Below are 23,251 nucleotides of genomic sequence, written 5' to 3'. Positions count from 1 at the left end.
TCACTCCTGTCCCATCAGATTAAAGATCACTCCTGTCCACCTCCCATGATTCAATGGAAATAACCCCCTCCCCCCCGTCCCGCCACGATCCCGGTGGGAGTTACTGTCCCAGTCCCGTTTAATTTTTTAAGGGTTTCGTTCTGGCTGAGACAAGTAGGAAGCTCTTCGATTCCGGCCACGATTTCATTCAGAATCAAGAAAACATCACACATCTCATAGGTAAAAATGTATCGCTATATATATAGAAATTCACTCAATTATTACCATTGATTTTTGTTCCCGTCCCGGCGGGATTGATTATAAAATGTACCCCCGTCCCGCTGGGGAATCCTGTGTCCCGCTGGGGAATCCTGTGTCCCGCGGGGGAATCCTGTGTCCCGCGGGGGAATCCTGTGTCCCGCGGGGGAATCCTGTGTCCCGCTGGGGAATCCTGTGTCCCGCGGGGGAATCCTGTGTACCGCTGGGGATTCCCGACCAGACGCCAGGCTCTAATGTAGACCCATACGGGGGTGCCAGGTCATGTTTTAAGAAATACCTACGTCAATGTTGATCATTATCACACACTGTGCTAACAAGGACTCGGGTTGGTCATGCGTTCAAATCTAGCTAGTTAGAGCATTTGTTGTAACATGAGAGTCTGATGGGGACATTTGACTAATCTTTTGGCGAAGCTCGTGGACTTGCGCGGTTCAACTCCTGGTCAACTCGGTCTAATTGCCTGCATCCTAGTGGAGTTAAACGTTTGGCTTCGCTCCCTGGTCTGGGCAAAAGGGTCGGACCTAAGAAGCGTAGTTGTTGATTTGGACATTCCACTGAATTTGGGTTGACATTTGAAAGCCATAACATCGTCTCCGGTGAAATTGTTTATTGAGTTTTTCCTCCACGTAATATGAACAGTAATGAACTCGGAACTGACGAGGCGGTCGCCTCTTTTTTCCTTTGTGCAGAAATGGGAGTTAGCGGAGCCCCTGATAAGGCAGCAGGAGCTCTGCCTGGCCATCACAGCCTTCACAGCTGGGTCAAAGGTCAAGATGGAGCCCTGCAGTTCCAAAGAGCCCAGACAGGTAAGACGGATGTAGTGTTGCATCCTGGGAAATGTCTCACTGACATATCGAGTCAAACCAATTTTCAAATCAAATTCAGGCGAGGAGACAGGAGCCCTGATTACATTTTGACAAATTGTACCATTTCAACAACTTTGGGTGTGTTAAGTGGCCCTCATTTCATGTTTAGGTCACTATGGAATGCGTCTTGAGTATGAAAAATGAAATTACACCATATGCCATCGCTCCCACGGGGGGCTTTAAGTTAATCTCATTCTATGTTCACTTTACCAGCTGTGATATGAAGCTAGCATAGAGTGGAATTACATGCTACAGCAAAGGTCCCTCCTGTCACTATGCTGTGAAATGCACAAAGGAAAAGTGAAGCACGAGGCTTTCCTGAGAGGCGCAACCTTGAAATGATAGACAGTGCAGGTCGAAGGACAAGACTGTTGGGTAAAAAAAATTAAACGCAACAATTTATTCTAATCTAAAAACATGGGTGACGTTTCAGTCTTATCGACCTTCATCAGACGAGACCAAGAAACACATTATGAACTGTCTTGTTGCCTTTCAGACGGCGACGTTTTTGACGTTTGACGAGACATTTCAACTAGGATTAGCCACCTTTGAGCGAAGGAAACGTGTTCTTTGCATGTCACCCACAGCCATCACGCGACCGCATGACACTCGGAAATGGCATTTGGAGGTGAAAGTTGTTTCCAGGGCTGAACCCATAATCAATCAGCCTGTCATTTAAAAAAATATATATATATATTATATTAAATTTAAAATATATTTAGTTTTTAAGAATTGTAAAGGATAGGCAAAAATAAGCATGTGCTTCAGCCTATTCCTTTTTTCGGTCATTGATTTGGGATTTTGTGTGTGAGCTAACTTTGAATATGTACATTTGTGATAAAAAAAATTATTATAATTTGTAAGTCCACACAAGATTGTTTTTGATTTGTCTGTAAACAAAGACAGAAAATAAACCATTCATTCATTCATTCATTCATTCATTCATTCATTCATTCATTCATTCATGTCATGTACACTCTAAACGAAAATGGTGCTAAATAGTTCCTAAAAGGGGTAGTACTCATAGGGGAACCTCGTTTGGTGCTGTACAGCGCCTATCCTTGTAACCATGGTTACCATACTGAACCTTTCTGTATCATATATTTCACCGACTCTGGCCTTGTGCTGGCTCTGTTTGAGCTGCCGGTTGATAGTAGCCGTTTGCAAATGCTTGGTGTCTGTGGTTAGCCACCTGTAAATGCCTCAGGGCGCTTAAACTCTGTACACTGGCTCTGTGTGTTTGAGTTCTCTGTCATTTCCTGACTTAATAGGGGCGACAGTGGCTCGGGAGGTAGAGCAGTCGTCTGGTAATCTGGATTTCCGGTTCGATTCCCGCTCCTCCCAGGCACCGTGTCAAAGTGTCCTTGAGCAAGACACTTAACCCCTAATTGCTCCCGATGAGCAGGTTGGCACCTTGCATGGCCGCCTCCACTGTCTGTGTGCGTGAATGGGTAAAATGTGAGGAACAAATTGTAAAGCGCTTTGGATAAAAGAAATATATAAATGCACCATTTACCATTTATTCCTTTGGGCATGAGACCCTTTGGTACCACCCTTCCCTCGGGTTCCCCTACCTTTGGGGGTCCAGGGTGGGGAAACTTCACTACTCTTACATCTCTTCTAACCGTTCTATACAGCACCTCAACCACACCCGTACTGTCTATCTGTATGTCATGTATGTTATGATGAATTGAAAATTGGGGACCCTGATGTAAACGAGACAAAAGTCTTTCTCTGGTCTGCATCCCCTTAACAATTGTGTGTATTGAGCTGTACTGTATTGTACCCATTCTGCAATCTGTTAAAGGGGAACTATTTGACTATTTCTTTCACTATTTGGGCACTTTTACACAATTCCTGTGAGTCTATGGAACACCTCTGTAATATATATATTTTTTTTATTCATTGTTTTGTATTTCTAATCAAGTCCTCAAAAACAGCATTTTTCTACCTCAAGATCCCGAGCCGTTTTGAGCCTGGGCAGCAGAACTGTGTGCAGATCATTCTGCACATCTTCATTAACATGCAGCGGTGTCTCTCTGACATCACAAATCGCGCACATTTTCAAATGACTCAGTTCAGTGAGGGTGAATATTGTGAGAGGAGAATTGGAAGAATGCGCCAATATGAGAATTTTGAGACATAGATCATATTAATATAAGTTCACATAGCTAGGAAACAATGCTAAACACTCAAAAAGGCCATTTATAAGATAGTTCCCCTTTAATAAAATGTTCAATCAATCAATCAATCAACCCCAAAAGAACCGCTGAAGAACCACATTTCTTTCTGTGTCAGCGGGGGATGACAGGGAGCAGGGGCGTGCACAGATATTTTGGTGGGCAGGGGCTCAAGCTACAAAAGGGGCACTTAACCCACCAATACCCAGTGTTCATATTTGGGGGGAAAAAGGGCAGGGGCTCAAGCCCCCCTTCGGCCCTATCTGCGCACGCCACCGACTGGCGGCTTCGGGTGGCCTCGTCGTGCTAGCATGATTTGGGCCGAAGGAAGATTGGTTTGATTTTTATAGACGCAGTAAAACAAGACATCCCATAACTTCCAACCCCACCCTGCTTCCTCCTCCCACTGCTTTCCTCTGTGAACGTTGCGGAACACGCCATCCCCCCGCTGGATGTGCCGCTGGCTCCGCGGCTGATTTATGACGAGGAGAAACGGGTTTTTAACTCAAACCGTATGCGTGCGTGAGCGGGACGCTCGCCAACCTATCATCCCTCGTCTCTCCGTAGCAGTTCCCCATTTCCATCCTTCTGCGAATTCTGTTTGGGAACATCCCTGTTAATAAGCGATCTATCCTCCTGTGGGGGAGACGTGTTTCATGTTCAGAGGAATAAAATGCAATAAAGATGCAATTAAATAAATAAATAAAAAGTCTTCTATGAATTAAATCGTACACATATTGAATTATATATATATATATTTTTTTTTAAATCTCTATATTTTTTTGTGCATTTCTGCTTCACTAGATAGGACAGTGAGTGACAGGAAATCTGGGGTAGAGAGAAGGGAGATGACATGCAACAAAGATCTTAGGCCGGATTCAAACCCAGGACGTTGAGAATGAATGAATGAATGACATTTTATTTTCGTGTCATGTCCGATGACCCATCCCTTACGGGATTATAAGACACCAAAAACAATAATTGAACATAACATTCACTTCCCAAGGATTACCCAGTAAGCATCCTATCATGCCTCATATTGAATTATTAATGTTTTTTATTTAACCTATATTTAACCAGAAAAGATTATAAATCTATTTTTAAAGAGTACCCTGGTCAAGACAGGCAGCAGCACGGTTACCGTCGGTAGTGTGATAGTAAAGGGTTAACCTTCTGTAGTGTGACGGGTGAAAGGGTTAACCTGCTCTTGTGTGGCAGTGAAAGGGTTAACCTTCTGTGTATTTTCGCAGTGAAAGGGTTAATCGTTTAGTAGTGCGGCAGTGAAAGGGTTAACAGGGTTGCAGAACATAGATTCAGATTCAGATAGTTTTATTTGCCATAAATAAATATACAACAAGTACAATGGGATTCTTACTCTCTGTTTGCTCCACAGCATAAAGGAATAAAAAGCAACAATTAACAGAATTTTTTAAAGCAGGTATTTATGTGTGGTATGTGCAATAACACAAGTACAAATAAGTATAAGTAAATAAAAATAAGTACACATTAGACAAGTTACTGAACAATTACTAGAACAATTACTGATACAAAAATACAATTTACAGATCACAAGGTTGAAATAAAGAAAATCACTAAATCTAGTCCAAAGTTCATCAGGGTTCAGTCAGTTCAGTCAAACCAACAGCTACCAGATGTACTTCCGTTCATTCAGAATGCATCTAAATATACCCAATGAGACAAGCGCCACAGGATTTAAATCCTTCTACAATAGATTCCAAGTAGACGGAGCAGCACACATTTTCCAGCCCCTTTTCCAGTCAAGTACGTGCTTTAAGGACTGATAGCAAGAATAAATCAGTTTTCTGAATGATATACAGTACAGTAGTTGCATATTGTAGGTAGGTAGGTAGGTGTGAGAATGGGTTTAGGCAGAGCCCAATAGCTGAACACAGGAGAAGAGAGAATGGAGCGTTTTAGGGTGTTTTAATAGTATTCCCCCAAGCAGACAGTTGAACAGGCAGGAATGTGCAACAGACAGGTATTGGGAATGTTTCTTGGGGGGGATGAGGACAGGTGCACTCCCAGTGCAGCTGTGGGCAGAAGACACAGGTCTGTGTCGAGAGAGAGCAGGAGCACTCCTTGTGCAGCACGAGATGTCCAGGCAGGGAGGTGCACTGGAGCGGAGGTCCTGGGCACAAGAGAAACAAGATTAGAGCAAGGAATAATCACAAGGGCAGGTTAGCAGGGCTTCAGGCTGAGTCGTCGTACCTAGGTAACTAGAATAACACCACGACGAGGTCTGGTCAGAATCTGCCGGTAGATGTAGTGTCTTGAGGTACAGCTGTGTTGGGTGAGGTGCCTGGCAGCGTGTGAATCAGGGGATGAGGTACAGCCGTGTGGAGTGAGGAGCTTGACAGTGTGTGAAGGGGTGCTGCCCATATAATGGGTGTGAGGCTTCCGTTGTGAATGTGGGAGAGGATGAGGAGGAGTGAAGAAGGTGTGGGGCTTCCGTGGTGAATGTGGGGGGAGGATGAGGAGGAGTGAAGAAGGCTCTCGCCGTGATTATGACAGTAGGATGGAAACAAACAAACCAAGAGCCACCTTATGAATATATATGTATATCATGCCAGTTAGGGTGCCTTGTGTATACTGCACCTTGTGTCTACCGTTTACTCATAGTATATATTCAGATTCAAATTCTTTATTGCCTATATTTATTGTAACGTATAATATAACCCATACAGATCCTCATCTGCACCTTTGTTAATTTTTTTCTCATATTTTTATATTCAGATCAAATTATATCGCCTATATTTATGTCTTTCTACTATTACCCTGCACTTACCTGTACCTCCCTTCCCCCCTCCCCCGTGCTGCTATGACTCCCGAATTTCCCCAAGGGGATTAATAAAGGAATATCTTATTTTATCTTAAATAGAAATATACCAGTGATGAGGACAGAGCTGGCCAGGTAGACGCATTTTCAGGACTCGTGACTCGACTTGGACTTGAGCACTGATGACTCGGATTTGGACTCGGACTCGAGCATTGACTGCATTCGGACTCGGAAGGTGCAGACGAGGACTCTGACATGTTAATTGATAAATACTTATTATTTTTTATAAAGAAACATTTGTAATAGGACCTACTCATTTGGCATAAGATATTGATGGCTATATTAATACCGTAGCATTATTTAATTTTGTGCAAGGGCAGACACGTGTGTTCCACCTACATGCGGATTCACGTCGATACCCTCAGGTTCAGTAAAAGAGACGCCCCGAATCGTGCGCTTTGAAAATTAAAATGACACGACTTGGACTCGGACTCGAACACTGGGGACTCGAGAATCGACTCAGACTCGAGATTTAGTGACTCGACTACAACACAGATTCAGATTTCAGATTCAGAGTTTTATTTGCCACATGGAAACAATTCAATCATACAGTTTTCATACAAAATCATAAATAACATTCTACCATGGGCAATATATATATATATATATACACATATATACACATATATATATTAGTGCTGTCTGTCAGGTGAAAAAATTTATCTAATTAATTACAGGATTTGTAATTAATTAATCTAATTAATCGCATTTTAATCGCATAACCATTTTAGGCCTGATATTCTATATTCTATAATCATATTTCAAATTGCATGTGTCCGGATGGCAGAATTCAGTACTGTATCTACAAAACCTTCTGTTTAATCATCTTCCCTTTATTCATTTGCTTAGATTTTTCAGGTCTGGTCAATTTGAGCATGGTGTTATTCACAGTCAAAGATAAAAAAAATTATTGAATTGATATTCTCATTTGGTTCATTACAATTTACTCAAGCCTAGTAACAGACACAGTATTTCTGACACTGGGAATACATTCCCTGAGATCCATAGATCCCTAGAATCAGATACCAAGAACATGCAAATGGACCATTTAAAAAAAAGTCTATACATGTTTATTCTACGTTCTTATGGAATGAATGAGATAAAAAATATATATATAATTTTTTTAATTACATTTATTTATTATTTAATTTTTTTTTAATGTTGCATACATTTTCATAACGCGATAATTTGCTGTGTAATTAATTAATCTAATTAACGCGATAAACTGACAGCCCTAATATATATATATATAACATCACCATAGTAGCAAGTAGCAGCAACAAGTCGTCTCTTGCACCAGAAGCACACCAGAAGCACACCAGCCCGGGGAAGTGCCCCGATGCGCCGGTGACAGCAGCCTCTTTCCTTTTCCGGCGGCCAGATCGGAGCGCTCAGACCAGCCACGCCGCGGCTCAGAGCTCCACGGGCGCTCGGGACCCGCAGCGAGGGTTTCGGCATCTGGTCTGTTTTCTCTGCAAGCCGCGAGCTAATCTGACATGTACCAGATAAAAAAAAACATCAATACGGCGGCTGGGTAGCACAGTGGACTAAACACTCGCCTACCACCGCAGAGACTCTGGGATCGAATCCAGCTGTCAGCGGTACCTCCGGCTTGGTCAGTCGTCCCTATACTAACACAATTGGCCGTGTTAGCGGGTGGAAAGCCGGTGGGGTATGTGTCCTGGTCGCGTGAATATTAAAGGCAACCAACTTGTGTTCGGCTTTTCTCTGATTGGCCGCGCCCCCCCGCCCCCACGCGCAGGCAAGCGCAGCCGTCCCACGTCCCAAATGAAATCCAAAGAGCAAGCGCGGCAGCGCGGGCAACCAACTTGTGTAGTGTTGGGCTGCTGTTCCAACGCACTTGTGTTGGGCTGCGGTAGCAGTGGAGCGCTGCTGACTGATTATTATGTTTCGCGTTTTTATACAGTTATGAAATAATAAACACTGTTAGGACTCGCAATAATAAACACTGTTACGACTGTCTGACTCTTAATAATAAACACTGTTAGGACTATCTGACTCTTACTAATAAACACTGTGTTAGGACTATAAACACTGTTAGGACTATCTGACTCTTAATAATAAACACTGTTACAGTGTTAGGACTATCTCGAGTCACGCGTCACTACTGTAACTAGAAACTCTGGGTGTCACTGTACATCAGTAACGTTATTTCGCGTTTTTAACGTCAGCGGGGCGATGCGGTGGTTTGTCCCCGGCTAACGTGCACCGCCGCCGGCTCTACTCGGTCCAGCTCCAGCAGCAGCGGACGTTCCTCCGTTGTAGAACGAAGCCCTTCAATGACCGCGCTCTCATATTTTGCGAATGCATAAACTATATCTTAAATTATGGCTATGTGTCTAATATGGCTGTCGCTTATCAATGACTTCGCGACAGCCATATTAGACACATAGCCATAATTTAAGATATAGTTTATGTGTAACGGAGGTACCGCAGTATATCCACAGTCACGGGCACAAGTAGTGACGTGGCTGTGGATGGTAAGCGGTACTGCAAGTAAAACTCACTCCCCAGAGGCATCCAGACCCGGAAGCAAGCAGTGAATTCACTTCTTGCTTAGTGGTCTGTGATGCCGCCCGCGACGCCGGCGTCCGGGGTTCAACTCCCACTCAGGGCGATCCCTTAACAGGGGTCGAATCGACTTTAAACACAACGCAGACAAGATCACACCGGCTACATGTGGTGCCGTGAGACCCGGATGCCCTGGGTGGTGTGAGTTTAGTGGGGTGAGTGTAACGGAGGTACCGCAGTATATCCACAGTCACGGGCACAAGTAGTGACGTGGCTGTGGATGGTAAGCGGTACTGCAAGTAAAACTCACTCCCCAGAGGCATCCAGACCCGGAAGCAAGCAGTGAATTCACTTCTTGCTTAGTGGTCTGTGATGCCGCCCGCGACGCCGGCGTCCGGGGTTCAACTCCCACTCAGGGCGATCCCTTAACAGGGGTCGAATCGACTTTAAACACAACGCAGACAAGATCACACCGGCTACATATGCATTCGCAAATATGAGAGCTCTGTCATTGAAGTGGGTGGTGGCAGTGTAACAGCGTTCACCCTGATGTAAAGTAGCGATTTTTATTGTTTTGTCATGACAACCCAATTACATAATCCAACATATGTGTAAAGAAACAACATATTCCAGTTAACGGTATATTTTTTAATGATTCATTACGGTATAAATTAGGTTAACTGGAGCTGTGGAGGCTTCTTGCTGAAGAGCCAGCGGGGCGACGCGGTTGTTTTTTCCCCGGCTTGTGCGCCGCCCGCGGCTTGACTCGGTTCAGCGTTCACCCTGATGTAAAGTAGCGATTTTTATTGTTTTGTCATGAAAACCCAATTACATAATCCAACATATGTGTAAAGAAACAACATATTCCAGTTAACGGTATATTTTTTAATGATTCATTACGGTATAAATTAGGTTAACTGGAGCTGTGGAGGCTCCTTGCTGAGGAGCCAGCGGGGGGCGACGCGGTTGTTTTTTCCCCGGCTTGCGTGTGCCGCCCGCGGCTTGACTCGGTTCAGCTCCAGCAGCAGCAGCGGCCGTTCCTCCGTTGTAGGAAGCCCTTCAATGACAAGCGCTCTCATATTTTGCGAATGCATAAACTATATCTTAAATTATGGCTATGTGTCTAATATGGCTGTCGCTTATCAATGACTTCGCGACAGCCATATTAGACACATAGCCATAATTTAAGATATAGTTTATGCATTCGCAAATATGAGAGCTCTGTCATTGAAGTGGGTGGTGGCAGCTTACTAACAGTAGCGATTTTTATTGTTTTGTCATGACCAAACATAATCCCAACATAGATAGGAGGTGTACTACTGTATGTCAAATGTCGGTCATGTGGTGGAAGAGTTTAGCACAGTCGCACAACAGAACACCAGTGTTTCTAGTAGATATGTTTATACATATATATATACATACATATATGCGCATGCGCAGCCACTCTGCCGCGACTGCCGCGTCTCTCTTGTCTCTCTTGTCTCTCTTGCCGCAAGGCCGCGTGCTAGTGGATTGATTGATTGGCCGTGTGGCCAATCAGAGAAACGCTGAACGAAAAGCTGAACACAAGTTGGTTGCCTTTAATATTCACGCGTCCTGGTCGTTGTAAACTGCGACTCCTACTGTTCAGCAGGGAGGGGATCTGGGGGAAATAGCGTGAACCTCTCATGCGTTACGTTCCCCCAGTGAAACTCCTCGCTGTCAGGTGAAAAGAAGCGGCTGGCAACTCCACATGTATCGGAGGAGGCATGTGGTAGTTCTACACCCTCCCCAGGCAGACAGTGGGGCAATGCGTGCAATGACCAGGAAGGGAATTGGCATAACGACTAAATTGGGATGGGTAAAAAATACAGAAAGCCTAAAAAAATATAAAAACATTATATTTATTATTATTATTATTATTATTATTTGCGGGTGGGTTGCCGACTCGCTAATTATAAATTATGAGGAGAGGAGGAGGGAAAGCAGAGAAAGACACACACACACACACACACACACACACACACACACACACACACACAGGGGTGGGGTTGTCGGAGAGCGAGTGGAGAGAGAGAAAAGGGAGACAGAGATGATAGATTATATTATATTATTAGATTAGATTCAATTTATTGTCATTTTACAAGTGCAGTACAACGAAAAGAAGTTGGTTGGCATCCAACCAGAGTGCAAATGTAACAGTAAAGTGCAATAGTAACATACAATGTACAGGTGATTAAACTGGGTATAAAATATATAAATGAGTACTACTGAGTAATAGTGCTAATCAAATGTATGTACAGAGTTGTATTAATAATGTACAGTGATACAGGTATAAGACAGTATGGTAGTAAGTCATACGGCCAGCAGCGTAACTAGTAAGAGTAGGTAAGGGATATATATAGATATATATTATAAATATATATACGGTATATACTGTACAGCACTATTGTACATGCTAGCATACAGAGTAATATGGGTAGACAATAGTATGAGTATGAGGTAGGTAGTTTTGATTATTATGATTATTATGATCACTATGATTACAGTGTAGGGCAGAGAGAGATACAACGGAGAGAGACACTTTCTCTTTCTCTCTCTCTCTCTCTCTCTCTCTCTCTCTCTCTCTCTCTCTCTCTCTCTCTCTCTCTCTCTCTCTCTCTCTCTCTCTCGCTGGGCAGTCTGAAACAGGTACAAACAGAGACACAATGGTTTCAAATCATGGGTTTAAAATGTCCAAGAGTTAGCAAGCTCTTGTTGTTTAACCCATAATAAAGATCAGCTCTACTCGTGATTATAAAGGGGCGTTCCCGACATCAAAGGAAAAGCACGATTTATTTCTAAAATAAAATATGACAATATTTCATGGGTTTTTATGACATATTTGATGTCTTATTTTATGACGTACTTCGGTCATGCTGTGCAGTGTTTTTACGGTGCATGCCACAGGCTAAACCTTTCACAGTGGGACTTATAGGATTATTACCATTATCCCCCCCATCTCTCTCTCTTTTTGGCCTTTTCTTTCAAACAAACACATACACATACACATACAAGCACACACACACACACACACACACACACACACACACACACACACACACACACAAACACACACACACACTCACACACACACACACACACCTAACACACACACACAAACACACACACACACACACACACACACACACACACACACACACACATTTGTCCGCTACAGTCTGCTTTTCATGCCTTTCAGACATCTCTCATTAACCCTTTCACTGCCATACTACGAAGGGTTAACACTTTCACTACACACTACAGAAGGGTTAACGCTTGCACTACCACACTACAAAAGGTTAACCCTTCCACTACCACACTACATTTACATTTACATTTAGTCATTTAGCTGACGCTTTTATCCAAAGCGACTTACAAGTTCTGTACGACAAGCCATCAGGAAGAGCACAACTCTATCAGCTGAGTAACAATGTTCATCAAAGTGTTGAGTGCTACAGTGTAGGTTAGTTTATTAGGACAAGTGCATGACAGTATGGTTAGTTAGGGTTAGATTTTTTCTTTTTTTTTTTTTTTAATTCAGATAATGGTTGAAGAAGTGAGTCTTTAGTCGACGGCGAAAGATTGGACGTGTTTCGGCTGTCCTAACTGGGGTGGGTAGTTCATTCCACCATTGTGGGGCAAGGACTGAGAATAGGCGACTTCTCTTTGATGACCCTCCCGGGGCTTGGATAGGAGTAGGTCTGAGGCGGCCAGAAGATGCAGAGCGTAGGGGTCTTGAGGGTGTGTAGTTAGAGACCATTGACCGGAGGTAGGCGGGAGCAGTTCCCTTTGCCGCACGGTATGCTAGGTCAAGGGCCTTGAAGCGGATTCGTGCAGCAATGGGGAGCCAGTGCAGGTCCCTAAGAAGTGGGGTGACATGGGCCGACTTCGGTAGGTTTGAGATCAGGCGGGCCGCTGCGTTCTGAATGAGTTGAAGAGGCTTAGTGGCAGTGGCCGGGAGGCCAGCGAGCAGTGCGTTGCAGTAGTCGAGGCGGGAGATGACTGTTGATTGGACGAGGAGTTGGGTGGCTTCTTTTGTCAGGAAGGGGCGTATCCTTCTGACGTTGCTCAGGAGGAATCGGCAGGTTCTGGTTGTCGCTGCGATGTGAGCAGAGAAGTTCAACTGGTCGTCGAGGACAACACCAAGGTTCTTGGCGGTCGGGGACGCGGTCACAGCTGCATTCTCGACTGTGATGGAAAGGTCGGTCAGGGGGGAGGATTTGGCCGGCAGGTGGAGCAATTCTGTTTTGCTTAGGTTCAGTTTGAGGTGGTTGGTCGTCATCCAGGCGGAGATGTCGGACAGACAGGCCGAGATCCGCTCAGAGACGTGGATATCTGAGGGAGGGAAGGAGAGGAAGAGTTGAGTATCGTCGGCATAACAGTGGTAGGAGAAGCCATGAGACGTGATAATGTTACCCAGTGATTTAGTGTAGAGGGAGAAGAGAAGGGGTCCTAAAACCGAGCCCTGGGGGACACCCGTCCGCAGGGGGCGGGTGGCCGACAGGGTCCCTCTCCATGACACTTGGTAGGAGCGGTCATTGAGGTATGATGACAACCATGTCAGCGCAGAGCCAGCCACTCCCATTCCTGCGAGGGCCGCGAGGAGGATCTGGTGGTTGACTGTGTCGAAGGCTGCAGATAGATCTAGGAGAATCAGGACAGAGGAGAGGCCTTTTGCTTTTGCTAAGTGAAGTGCCTCTGTGACCGCAATGAGGGCTGTCTCTGTGGAGTGACCAGTCCTGAAGCCTGACTGATTAGGGTCTAGGAGGTCATTCTGTAAGAGATAAGCAGTAAGTTGGTTGGATACAGCACGTTCAAGTGTTTTAGAAAGGAAGGAGAGAAGAGAGACAGGACGGTAGTTGCCTATGACGGTAGGGTTCAGGGATTTTTTTTTATGAGGGGCGTGACTCTGGCTTGTTTTAGGGAGGTGGGGACCACCCCCGAGTTGAGTGAGGAGTTGATGGTTGCAGTTAGGAATGGGAGGATGTCTGGTGCTATGGACTGGAGGAGTGGGGAAGGTAGCCGGTCCAGCTGGCATGTAGTCGGACGGTTCGACGTTACCAGTGTCAGGGTCTCGGCTTCTGTAATGGGAGAGAAAGATGACAGAGTGAAGGATGAGGTTCTCGATTCAGCATTTGGAATGGGTGGGGGTTGGGAGAAGGAGCTGCGGATGTTCTCCACTTTTTCCTCAAAGAAGATCGCAAAGTCTTCGGCAGAGAAAGATGAGGGAGGGGGGGGTGGGGGGGGAGTGAGGAGGGAGGACATGGTAGCATGCAGTTTGCGAAGATTCTTGGCAGAGGCCTCGATCCTATGGTGAAAGAAAGAAGCTTTGGCATTAGTAATGGTTTTGGAGAATGTTAACAAGAGGTTGTGATATGTGTCGATGTCAGCAGTGAGGCGTGACTTTCTATACTTCCTTTCAGCTGCTCTCAGGACCTGTCTTTGTTCTCTCACTGGATCTGTCAGCCATGGACTGGGTGGGGAACGGCGGGCAGGTTTCTCAACGAGGGGACAGAGCTTGTCGAAGGAGGTTGCAAGGGCTGAGAGGAGGGTGGAGGTTGCCATCTCTGTGGAGAGAGCAGAGAAGGTGTCACTCAAAGGTAGAGTGGATAGTATGTCAGAGGAGAGGGTGGAGGGGGATAGGGAGGGCAGGTTGCGTCTGAGTGAGACGGTTTGAGTTGGGGTGAAGACCTTTCGGTTAAGCATGAGAGTTAGTGAGAAGGATATGAAGGAATGGTCAGATACATGTAGGGGAGTTACCGTGGTGTTAATGATGCTGGAGTTACGTGAAAATATGAGATCCAAGGAGTTGCCTGCTTTGTGGGTGGGAGGCATGGCAGTGGGAGTCAGGTCAAATGATTGTAGGAGGGAGACTACTATGACTGACTGAGATGAGTCAGGCAGGTTGAAGTCGCCCAATAGAAGGAGAGGGGTACCATCTTCCGGTAAGGAGCTTAGAAGCATGTCCAGCTCATCTGTGAAGTGATCGAGCGGACCTGGAGGGCGGTAGAGTGTAACAATGGTGAGATTGAAAGGATTAGAGACAGATACTGCATGATATTCAAAAGAGGAGAGTGACAGTGCTGGGAGGGGTGTTACGTTTGTAGTCCATGAAGGAGATGTCATGAGGCCAGTGCCTCCACCCCGCCTGGAAGGTCGAGGTGTGTGAGTGAAGTTATAGTTTGTAGATAATGCTGCAGGTGTTGATGAGTTATTGGGGGTTATCCAGGTCTCAGTTAGAGCCAGGAGCTGCAGATTTTGACTATGGGCGTAGGCAGTAATGAAGTCAGCTTTCTTGACTGCTGATTGACAATTCCATAGGCCTCCCTGTACTGTGACAGGTGTATTAGTGGCTGTAGGAGGGTAGGATAGATTAGGCGGGTTGCTAGCAAACTGCCGTGGGTGGGTTGAGTCTGTTCTGGGGGAGCAGATTGTGGATATGAGACACATTGTGGTGTCAAGAGTGGCAGGGAGGAAGTAGAGAAATAGCAGAGTGGGAGGGAAAGGGAGATTTTTCAGAGTGGAGTGTAAGATAGGATTATGATGTACTTAGCACTGGGTGGATCCCTGGATCCCTCTGCAGAGAACTCCAGGAAAACTCCTCTTTGTCCCTCTTCGTTTCTCGACGCTAAGCCAGCAGGCCTTTAAATCCCTATCACTAATTAGTGCTTTCTAACACCTGGCCCTTAATGGGTCACTTAAGGAAACAAAATGGCCGCTTTAAACACGCCCCTTAATCAAGTCAGCTGGTCAAGTCAGCAATCAAGTCTCAGTTTAAAGATATTACTAAATTACTTAAAATGTCTTAATCAAGTCAGCTGGTCAAGTCAGCAATCAAGTCTCAGTTTAAAGATATTACTAAATTACTTAAAATGTCTTACCCTGATGCAGTGTAAGTCTCTCAGTGAATGAGCTGTCCTTCCACAACAGAATGTAGTACACTACGAAGGGTTAACACTTTCACTACCACACTACAGAAGGGTTAACCCTTCCACTGCCACACTACAGAAGGGTTAACCCTTCCACTACCACACTACAAAGGGTTAACACTTTCACTACCACACTACAGAAGGTTAGCCCTTTCACTACCACACTACAGAAGGTTAGCCCTTTCACTAACACACTACAGACGGTTAAGTGTATTTTATTTTCAAGGTCTTGTGTGAGGAATACTCCTAATATTAGTATTAATACACTTCACAGTTCTCAAATTGAAATAGTCGAATCTTGGAATTGTGGTTCAATATAATGAATAGGCTCTCTTTTCACACCCATGTGGAACACGTCATTTTTTTATTATTGTATAGAAACAAATCGCGCTTTTCTACTGCCAGTAAGAAGACCATTGTACAATCGACAGTTATGTCTGTATTTGATTATGGTGACATTCTGTACATATGCATGGCTCTCCCCTCACCTTAAAACCCCTCGATGCTGTGCCTCACAGTGGCTCTGTGTTTTACCACTGGAGATAAATCTCTCACTCATCCTTGTATTTTATTTGAAAAAGTAGGACGGCCCTCTTGGAGAGAAGGGATACGCCGTTCCATTTTTATTAATCTATAGGGCTTTGCTTATGAAACTTCCCTCTGATCTCTGTTCTTTGTTTGCTTTTGAATATATACAGCACATATGGTACTATGGATTACTTCGCTTTAGATGCGCCACATGCATCACATAACTGTGGGGTTTTAAACACTACTTCGTACATATGGAATGAACTACAGAAAACCTTAACGTTAGATCTTTTCATTCCGTTAGAAGATTTTAAAGTTTTTAACTTGATGTTGCCTGTACTTGTTTAATTTGATATGCATGTTTGTTGAAAAAGTTTTTTTTATGTCTATTGTAAACATGTCGCTCATGAAAAATATATCTCTGTGCTTTACTAAAACAAACACACATACACACACGTGCACACACGTGCACACACCATCCACCCCCTCTGTAGATGAAGACTAGCCCCTCATTCACTCCCACACATTGATAATGTCCATCTGGCCGCTTGGCACTGGTGCGCTTTGTTGTTGGAAGTTCTGCTCCTCTCTTTTCATCATCAAGCCAGAGGCCTAAACCTTTAATACCAAGTGATTTATAGACAGTCTATAGAGCTCCACTGTGATTTATAGACAGTTTATACAGCGCCACTGTGATTTATAGACAGCTTATAGAGCGCCACTGTGATTTATAGACCGTTTATACAGCTCCACAGTGATGTATATACCGTTTATACAGCTCCACAGTGATGTATAGACCGTTTATACAGCTCCACTGTGATGTATAGACCGTTTATACAGCTCCACTGTGATTTATAGACCGTTTATACAGCTCCACAGTGATTTATAGACCGTTTATACAGCTCCACCGTGATTTATAGACCGTTTATACAGCTCCACAGTGATGTATAGACCGTTTATACAGCTCCACAGTGATGTATAGACCGTTTATACAGCTCCACCGTGATTTATAGACCGTTTATACAGCTCCACAGTGATGTATAGACCGTTTATACAGCTCCACAGTGATGTATAGACCGTTTATACAGCTCCACAGTGATGTATAGACCGTTTATACAGCTCCACTGTGATTTATAGACAGTTTATAGAGCGCCACTGTGATTTATAGACAGCTTATAGAGCGCCACTGTGATTTATAGACAGTTTATAGAGCGCAACTGTGATTTATAGACAGGCAGCCTATAGAGCTCCACAGTGATGTATAGACAGGCAGCTTATTGACCACTTGCACAATGTGGGGGGCGTCATATCCGGTTACGTCTCCAGCCCAGCAGACTTCTTCCGGTCCCATCACAACACATTGAGTTTTGCAGCTTTTCTCCCGTCAACTAAAGAACTTTTTCGCCACTTTTTTCTTTTTGAATTACTTTTAGAAATTATTTAATAAGCAAACGTTTGTAAAGTTAGAGTAGTGGAAAAGGGGTAGGATTAAATAAGTGTATACTTCTTCCTACTCCTTTTCGAACATGTAAATTGAGTTATGTTTTGCTTTTGTTTATTTTTTGTTTATTTTTTTTCATTTAATTTCTTGAAATCAATGATTTGTTTTGATTTTATATTGTTTGTATTTATTTACATAAATCAAATCAAAAATCTAAATCAAAATTGTGTTCATCAGCAGAGTTTTTGGGCTGTATTTCATATACAAAAGTTTACTGTTAACCCTTTGTCTGCCACGCTTATGTCGGGCCTTATACCGTCCTCTGCTAGCTCTATTTGTCTATGGAGATGTTCCCCTTCTTTGCAGGGCTATAACTTTTTAAATTGTATTGCTAAATTGACATTACTATGGCCCATTCAACGTCAAGTATCTATCGTTTAGGATGTAGCAACGTTCTACTTTTTCATTCACATATTCATACTAAAATACGGTCTAAAGTATAAATATGTTTTTATCATTTTCTGCAGCATTCTGCAGAACGTGAGTTATAGCCCTAAATACATATATTAGATCATCAAATGTAGTTTGATACGATTGACGTCAGATAAAAAATGTCAATTGTACAAGGTCCTACACGTCATGCCTCATCATCTGCTGGTGACCGGAGGGGGGGGGGGGGGGTTTATAAGTCCGTGGCCGACGTTAAATAATTTATTTAGTATGGGTGATATGTTGATCGGAGCAGTGTGTATGTTTAATAATAATCAAACACGCTGAAACTCACCGCAGCTTCCTCGTAGCGTTGAGCGATCAGCGTGGAGCAGAAAGATCGCTATTATGGGATGTTAATATATGCGATCCATTTCCAGGTTGTATAATACTATATGTGTCCAAATCATGTTGTTTATCGAGTTATTTGCAACCGATCGATGTCCAGTGTATCAAGATGGAGTCCCGCTAGTGATAGCGAGTGCCCGGACAAAATATGATTGAGCACCACTTCCGGCGCATCACTTCCGGTTTTGGCGATTCACCGATCGGCCACCAGATGGCTGTCTTGAACCGTTAGAGAGTTGAGAGGAGATCTACAGGAGATCTCAAGTCTCCGTGGGTGAAATATGATTGCCATGACAGATTTTTGAAATATTGATCTCAAAGACGCTGTACGACGTCATTGGCAGATTACGCATGGCGAGGAATGATGTCTAAAGTCGTCCGTGGCGATTAAAGGGTTAATTAGCCACATTAGCATTTAGCTCGGCCTAAATCCAATACAACCAACAGTTTACCAGATTAACAGAAAGCGTTCACAACTTTCCAGAATATCAAACGTGGGTCTAACAGATGCCACGTCGATACATTAGCATTTACATACACATTAGCAACTTTGTGTGTATTCCATGTGTACAATAGTAAAGACTATTAATGCACCTTTTGCTTTTTTCTTGGATATTTATTTTCATTCACAACTTTCACATTCAATTAATCAACCAATCAATCAACCAATCAATCAATCAATGATTGATATCAACAGTAGTCTATAGTAGATCTTTGAAGTACAGTTTAATTTGAACTTGAATGCTGTTTGTGAACGTTCTTTTTAAAGGTAGAATCTGTAATGTTGTCAAACAGCAACCTCCAGTCCAGGCAAAAGTGTACATATTGTTATTGCACTTTTGTTTATGTTATTTCTTTTAGTCTGATGTGTGGGTTAGAGTTGAGTGGGGATAGGGAAGAGGTTGTTGGCCACAGCTCAAGTTCTGCCAAAAGAGGTGTGGAGGAATTCACAGTTGAATAAATTACTATATAGTTATTATGGTATATATAATACAATATAATATATATAGCTGTAATAATATAGCTATATAGAAAGGGGTCTTTTGCCCTTGTTAAACCCAGGTGACGGCAGTTAACCATAGAGTTATTAGACGAGGGTGGAACCATTATGAGGGTGATCACAACTTAAATTCGAATTACACCTATCCAACTGTTTAATGATCTGGGAGACCCATGGGTTTCTGTGTTGCATAGTATAATTGTTGCAGCTAATCAACAGAGGCTACGGCCATAGAGGGGACAGGTGCTGTGCAGCAGACTATTCATGGGGAACTCAATATGATGTTCTCTTATACTCATGTCTCAGGTTGCTTGCAGTGCTTCCCAATCCTCTCCTCGAAGCACCCCAGCCGTTCCATGTATTTGTTAAATTCCACCACCAGCACACCTGATTCAACTTAACAAGCCCTTTATTAGTTGAATCAGGTGTGCTGGTGGTGGAATTTAACAAATACATGGAACGGCTGGGGTGCTTCGAGGAGAGGATTGGGAACCACTGGCTTATAGAACTGACTGACTGTACCCTTGGGAGAGCCTCTTAAAATGATGAGTACATTATGGAGTGTTGAAGATCAGCCTTTCTCATTACTTAATGGGACATTTATTTTGACTTTTAGGTGACAAACGCAAACATAATCACAATATCTGGGGCTTCCAGGCTGGATCTTTAGAAGTCCCATTATCAGAATGTCCCACGTGTGTAGTATATTCCCAGCGGGGCAGGTTGAATTGGGGTGAATTAGCACTCTGGTAAAAGTACATGATTCTTTATTTAAGTAAAAGCAGAATAAAAAAAGTATTTAAGTGAAAGCAGGGGTGTTGCCAGATATTGAACTAGTGGGGGCTCAGCCCCTTTAGATGGGTATTATTTAAATTTGTATTTAAAAAAAGAATATATTGTGCTTTTAAAGTTTCATGAGGCTGTGATTACCCTAGAGGTCACAATAGGCAATGTTACACAGTGAGGTCAAGTAAAGAAAAGAAAAAAAAAGATCTCACTACATTGAAATAGTTACTATGGAGATGAACATCATCAAACATGAACACAGTTGGGTTCATCGGGTCCACAAGAGTCTCAGCTTTCCGGTCATACCCAATGTATGCAACTCCAAGACTGCTTAGGGCGACAGTATGCAGAAATATGCAAATAAAATACACCATTTTTCAAATAGGCGGAAAGAACACATGTGTACTACATGGGTTTGCCCCAAAACTGCTTGGGATTAGCATAAAGTGGACGTGCCTGTGAAGGGGAGACTCGTGGCTCCCATTAGAACCCATTTTCATTCAGGTATCTTGAGGTGAGGGGTCAAGGGACCCCTTTGAAAATGGGACCCTGCAATTATATATTATTTTGCCATAATTGTGGCTAATATTGCAGCATTATTTAGCCCCCTTCGCGACAAGGGAGCATGGTGTCCATTGGTAACGCTGGATTCCTCTGGTTGTCTGGTTTCAAATGATACCACTGCCTTCGTGCTCTCTTAAAATATGAGCCCGCTAAAGCGCACACAAAAGTCAATGCGGCTAAAATCGTTGTTTTTCTCGGGGGGATGGAAATGTTTTATGGGGGGGATTAACTGAATTTGGACAAAACTTGAGTAAAAGTACTTTGTTATTTATTTTCCACCCCTGCCGTTCGGTAACGCGGTAAATCCATCCCCCTGGCCGACAGGTCCATGTCTGGGAACATTTTGAGGGGAAGCAACACATCATCCCTCTTTGTTACATTATGAACAAATGGCCCCATTGTGTACGACCTTTTCCATCCTCTTCAACCTAATAGTGACCTTTTCCATCCTCTTCAACCTAATAGTGACCTTTTCCATCCTCTTCAACCTAATAGTGACCTTTTCCATCTTCTTCAACCTAATAGTGTCACAAACTAGATTATACAGACAACTCGTCTGCCATCTGTAGCAAATCGAATGTTCCGGGACATTTCATAAGCAAGAAGATTGTGTGTGCGTGTGTGTGCGTGTGTGCGTGTGTGCGTGTGTGTGTGTGTGTGTGTGTGTGTGTGTGTGTGTGTGTGTGTGTGTGTGTGTGTGTGCGCGTGCGTGCGTGTGCATGCGCGCGCGCGCGCGTGTGTGTGTGTGTGTGTGTGTGTGTGTGTGTGTGTGTGCGTGTGTGTGCCTCTGAGAGTCTGTGAGATGACAAGCACCGGTGCTCTCCAGCTGGGTTCGCTGTGTCTTTCCATTTAAAAATTCGGCAGTCAATCACTTATGTGATTACTATAATCCAGGAGTTCAGATTCCATCGCTCAACTCCGAGTCGAGAATTCCTCCGCCGTTTATCCGAGAGTCCACGTGTCAGCCATATTTTATTTGGTGTTTAAAAAAATATTTTATACCGTCTATAAAATGAAAACTCGGAACGGGGGGGGGGGGGTTTGAACTCGCCCACTAACCTCCTCCTTTTCCTCTCTCCGCCCCTCTGCCCTCCTGTGTAGAAATGGAAGCCGAAGGGGCCGGCCCTGCAGCACATGGTCAGCGGGCTGTGCCTGGACAGCCAGCCTCCAGCCGGACCCCCAGCCATCGCCCAGTGTCGCCCCCAGGCGGCCAGCCAGTCCTGGGAGCCGCAGCTGCTCACCTGAGCCCGCGTCGATGAGGGTGGGGAGGGAGGGAGGGAGGGGAGTGAGGGAGGGAGGGAGGGAGGGAGGGAGAGGGAAGAGCGGATACGGGCTCTGGCCGGCACTAGGACCCGGTGGATCACATCTGCGTACTGTTCGCCCGCCTCGCTGACGGGGTGAGAGGAGTGAGAACTGGGATTTTTTTGGGACGTCTGCTGCAAACTGTCCTGTCCGGGGTGAGGGGAGGAACTGAGGCCAAATGAAAAATACTTCTTTTTTCTTTTTCTTTTTTTCTTTTAAAAGGCCTTCGTGGGAGAAACGTCCCGAGGTCTTACCTTTTCATGTACAGTGCTTCGTCCTTTTTAGGACGCCGTGGCTCTTCTAGGTTATCTACGCTTTTCACTGAGAACTGTTGCACATTTTCACTTTTTCTCTCTTGTTTGTTCTTTCTATCTATCTATCCCGCTCAACGAGTCGCTTAAAACGGGGGAAACGGTGACAAATGCCTCTTGATACAAAGAAGTGCATATTGTACTGTAGCAGATGTAGTTGAGGTTCACCTACTAACTGACGTCATCCTTTTGTCTTGTCGCCTAGGCTTTAGATCGAGAACGAGGTTGTCTAACGACTGGACCGGTTGTCTAGAGACTGGACCTGGTTGTCTAACGACTGGACCGGTTGTCTAGAGACTGGGCCTGGTTGTCTAACGACTGGACCGGTTGTCTAACGACTGGACCTGGTTGTCTAACGACTGGATCGGTTGTCTAACGACTGGACCGATTGTCTAGCGACTGGATCGGTTGTCTAACGACTGGACCGGTTGTCTAACGACTGGACCGGTTGTCTAACGACTGGACCGGTTGTCTAGCGCTGGACCGGTTGTCTAACGATTGGACCGGTTGTCTAGCGACTGGACCGATTGTCTAGAGACTCGACCGGTTGTCTAGCGACTGGACCGGTTGTCCAACGACTGAACCGGTTGTCTAGCGACTGGATCGGTTGTCTAGCGACTGGATCGGTTGTCTAGCGACTGGACCGGTTGTCTAACGACTGGACCGGTTGTCTAACGACTGGACCGGTTGTCTAGCGCTGGACCGGTTGTCTAACGACTGGACCGGTTGTCTAACGACTGGACCGGTTGTCTAGCGACTGGACCGGTTGTCTAGCTACTGGACCGGGGCAGCTTTATGTATAGCCAACTGAGACCTGAGCTTTCTTCTTCTCCTTTTAT

General features: G+C 44.4%; 1 protein-coding gene across 1 annotated transcript in view; it reads left to right on the top strand.

Annotated features, from left to right (window-relative positions):
- Window positions 1–22,055, top strand: part of galnt16 (UDP-N-acetyl-alpha-D-galactosamine:polypeptide N-acetylgalactosaminyltransferase 16) — an 89,865-nt gene extending 67,810 nt beyond the window's left edge. The window contains exons 11-12 of the mRNA XM_084311010.1: window positions 948–1,064; window positions 21,901–22,055. Coding sequence (XP_084167136.1) covers window positions 948–1,064; window positions 21,901–22,044 — 261 coding nt within the window. The 3' untranslated portion in view covers window positions 22,045–22,055. The remainder of the gene's footprint in view (window positions 1–947; window positions 1,065–21,900) is intronic.
- The last annotated feature ends 1,196 nt before the right edge of the window (window positions 22,056–23,251 follow it).

This window comes from Notolepis coatsorum (assembly GCF_963971535.1).
Source record: "Notolepis coatsorum genome assembly, chromosome: 3".
Taxonomy (NCBI): Eukaryota; Metazoa; Chordata; class Actinopteri; order Aulopiformes; family Paralepididae; genus Notolepis; species Notolepis coatsorum.
Note: the sequence above shows the minus strand (reverse complement) of the source record. Positions and strands in the feature narration are given on the sequence as shown.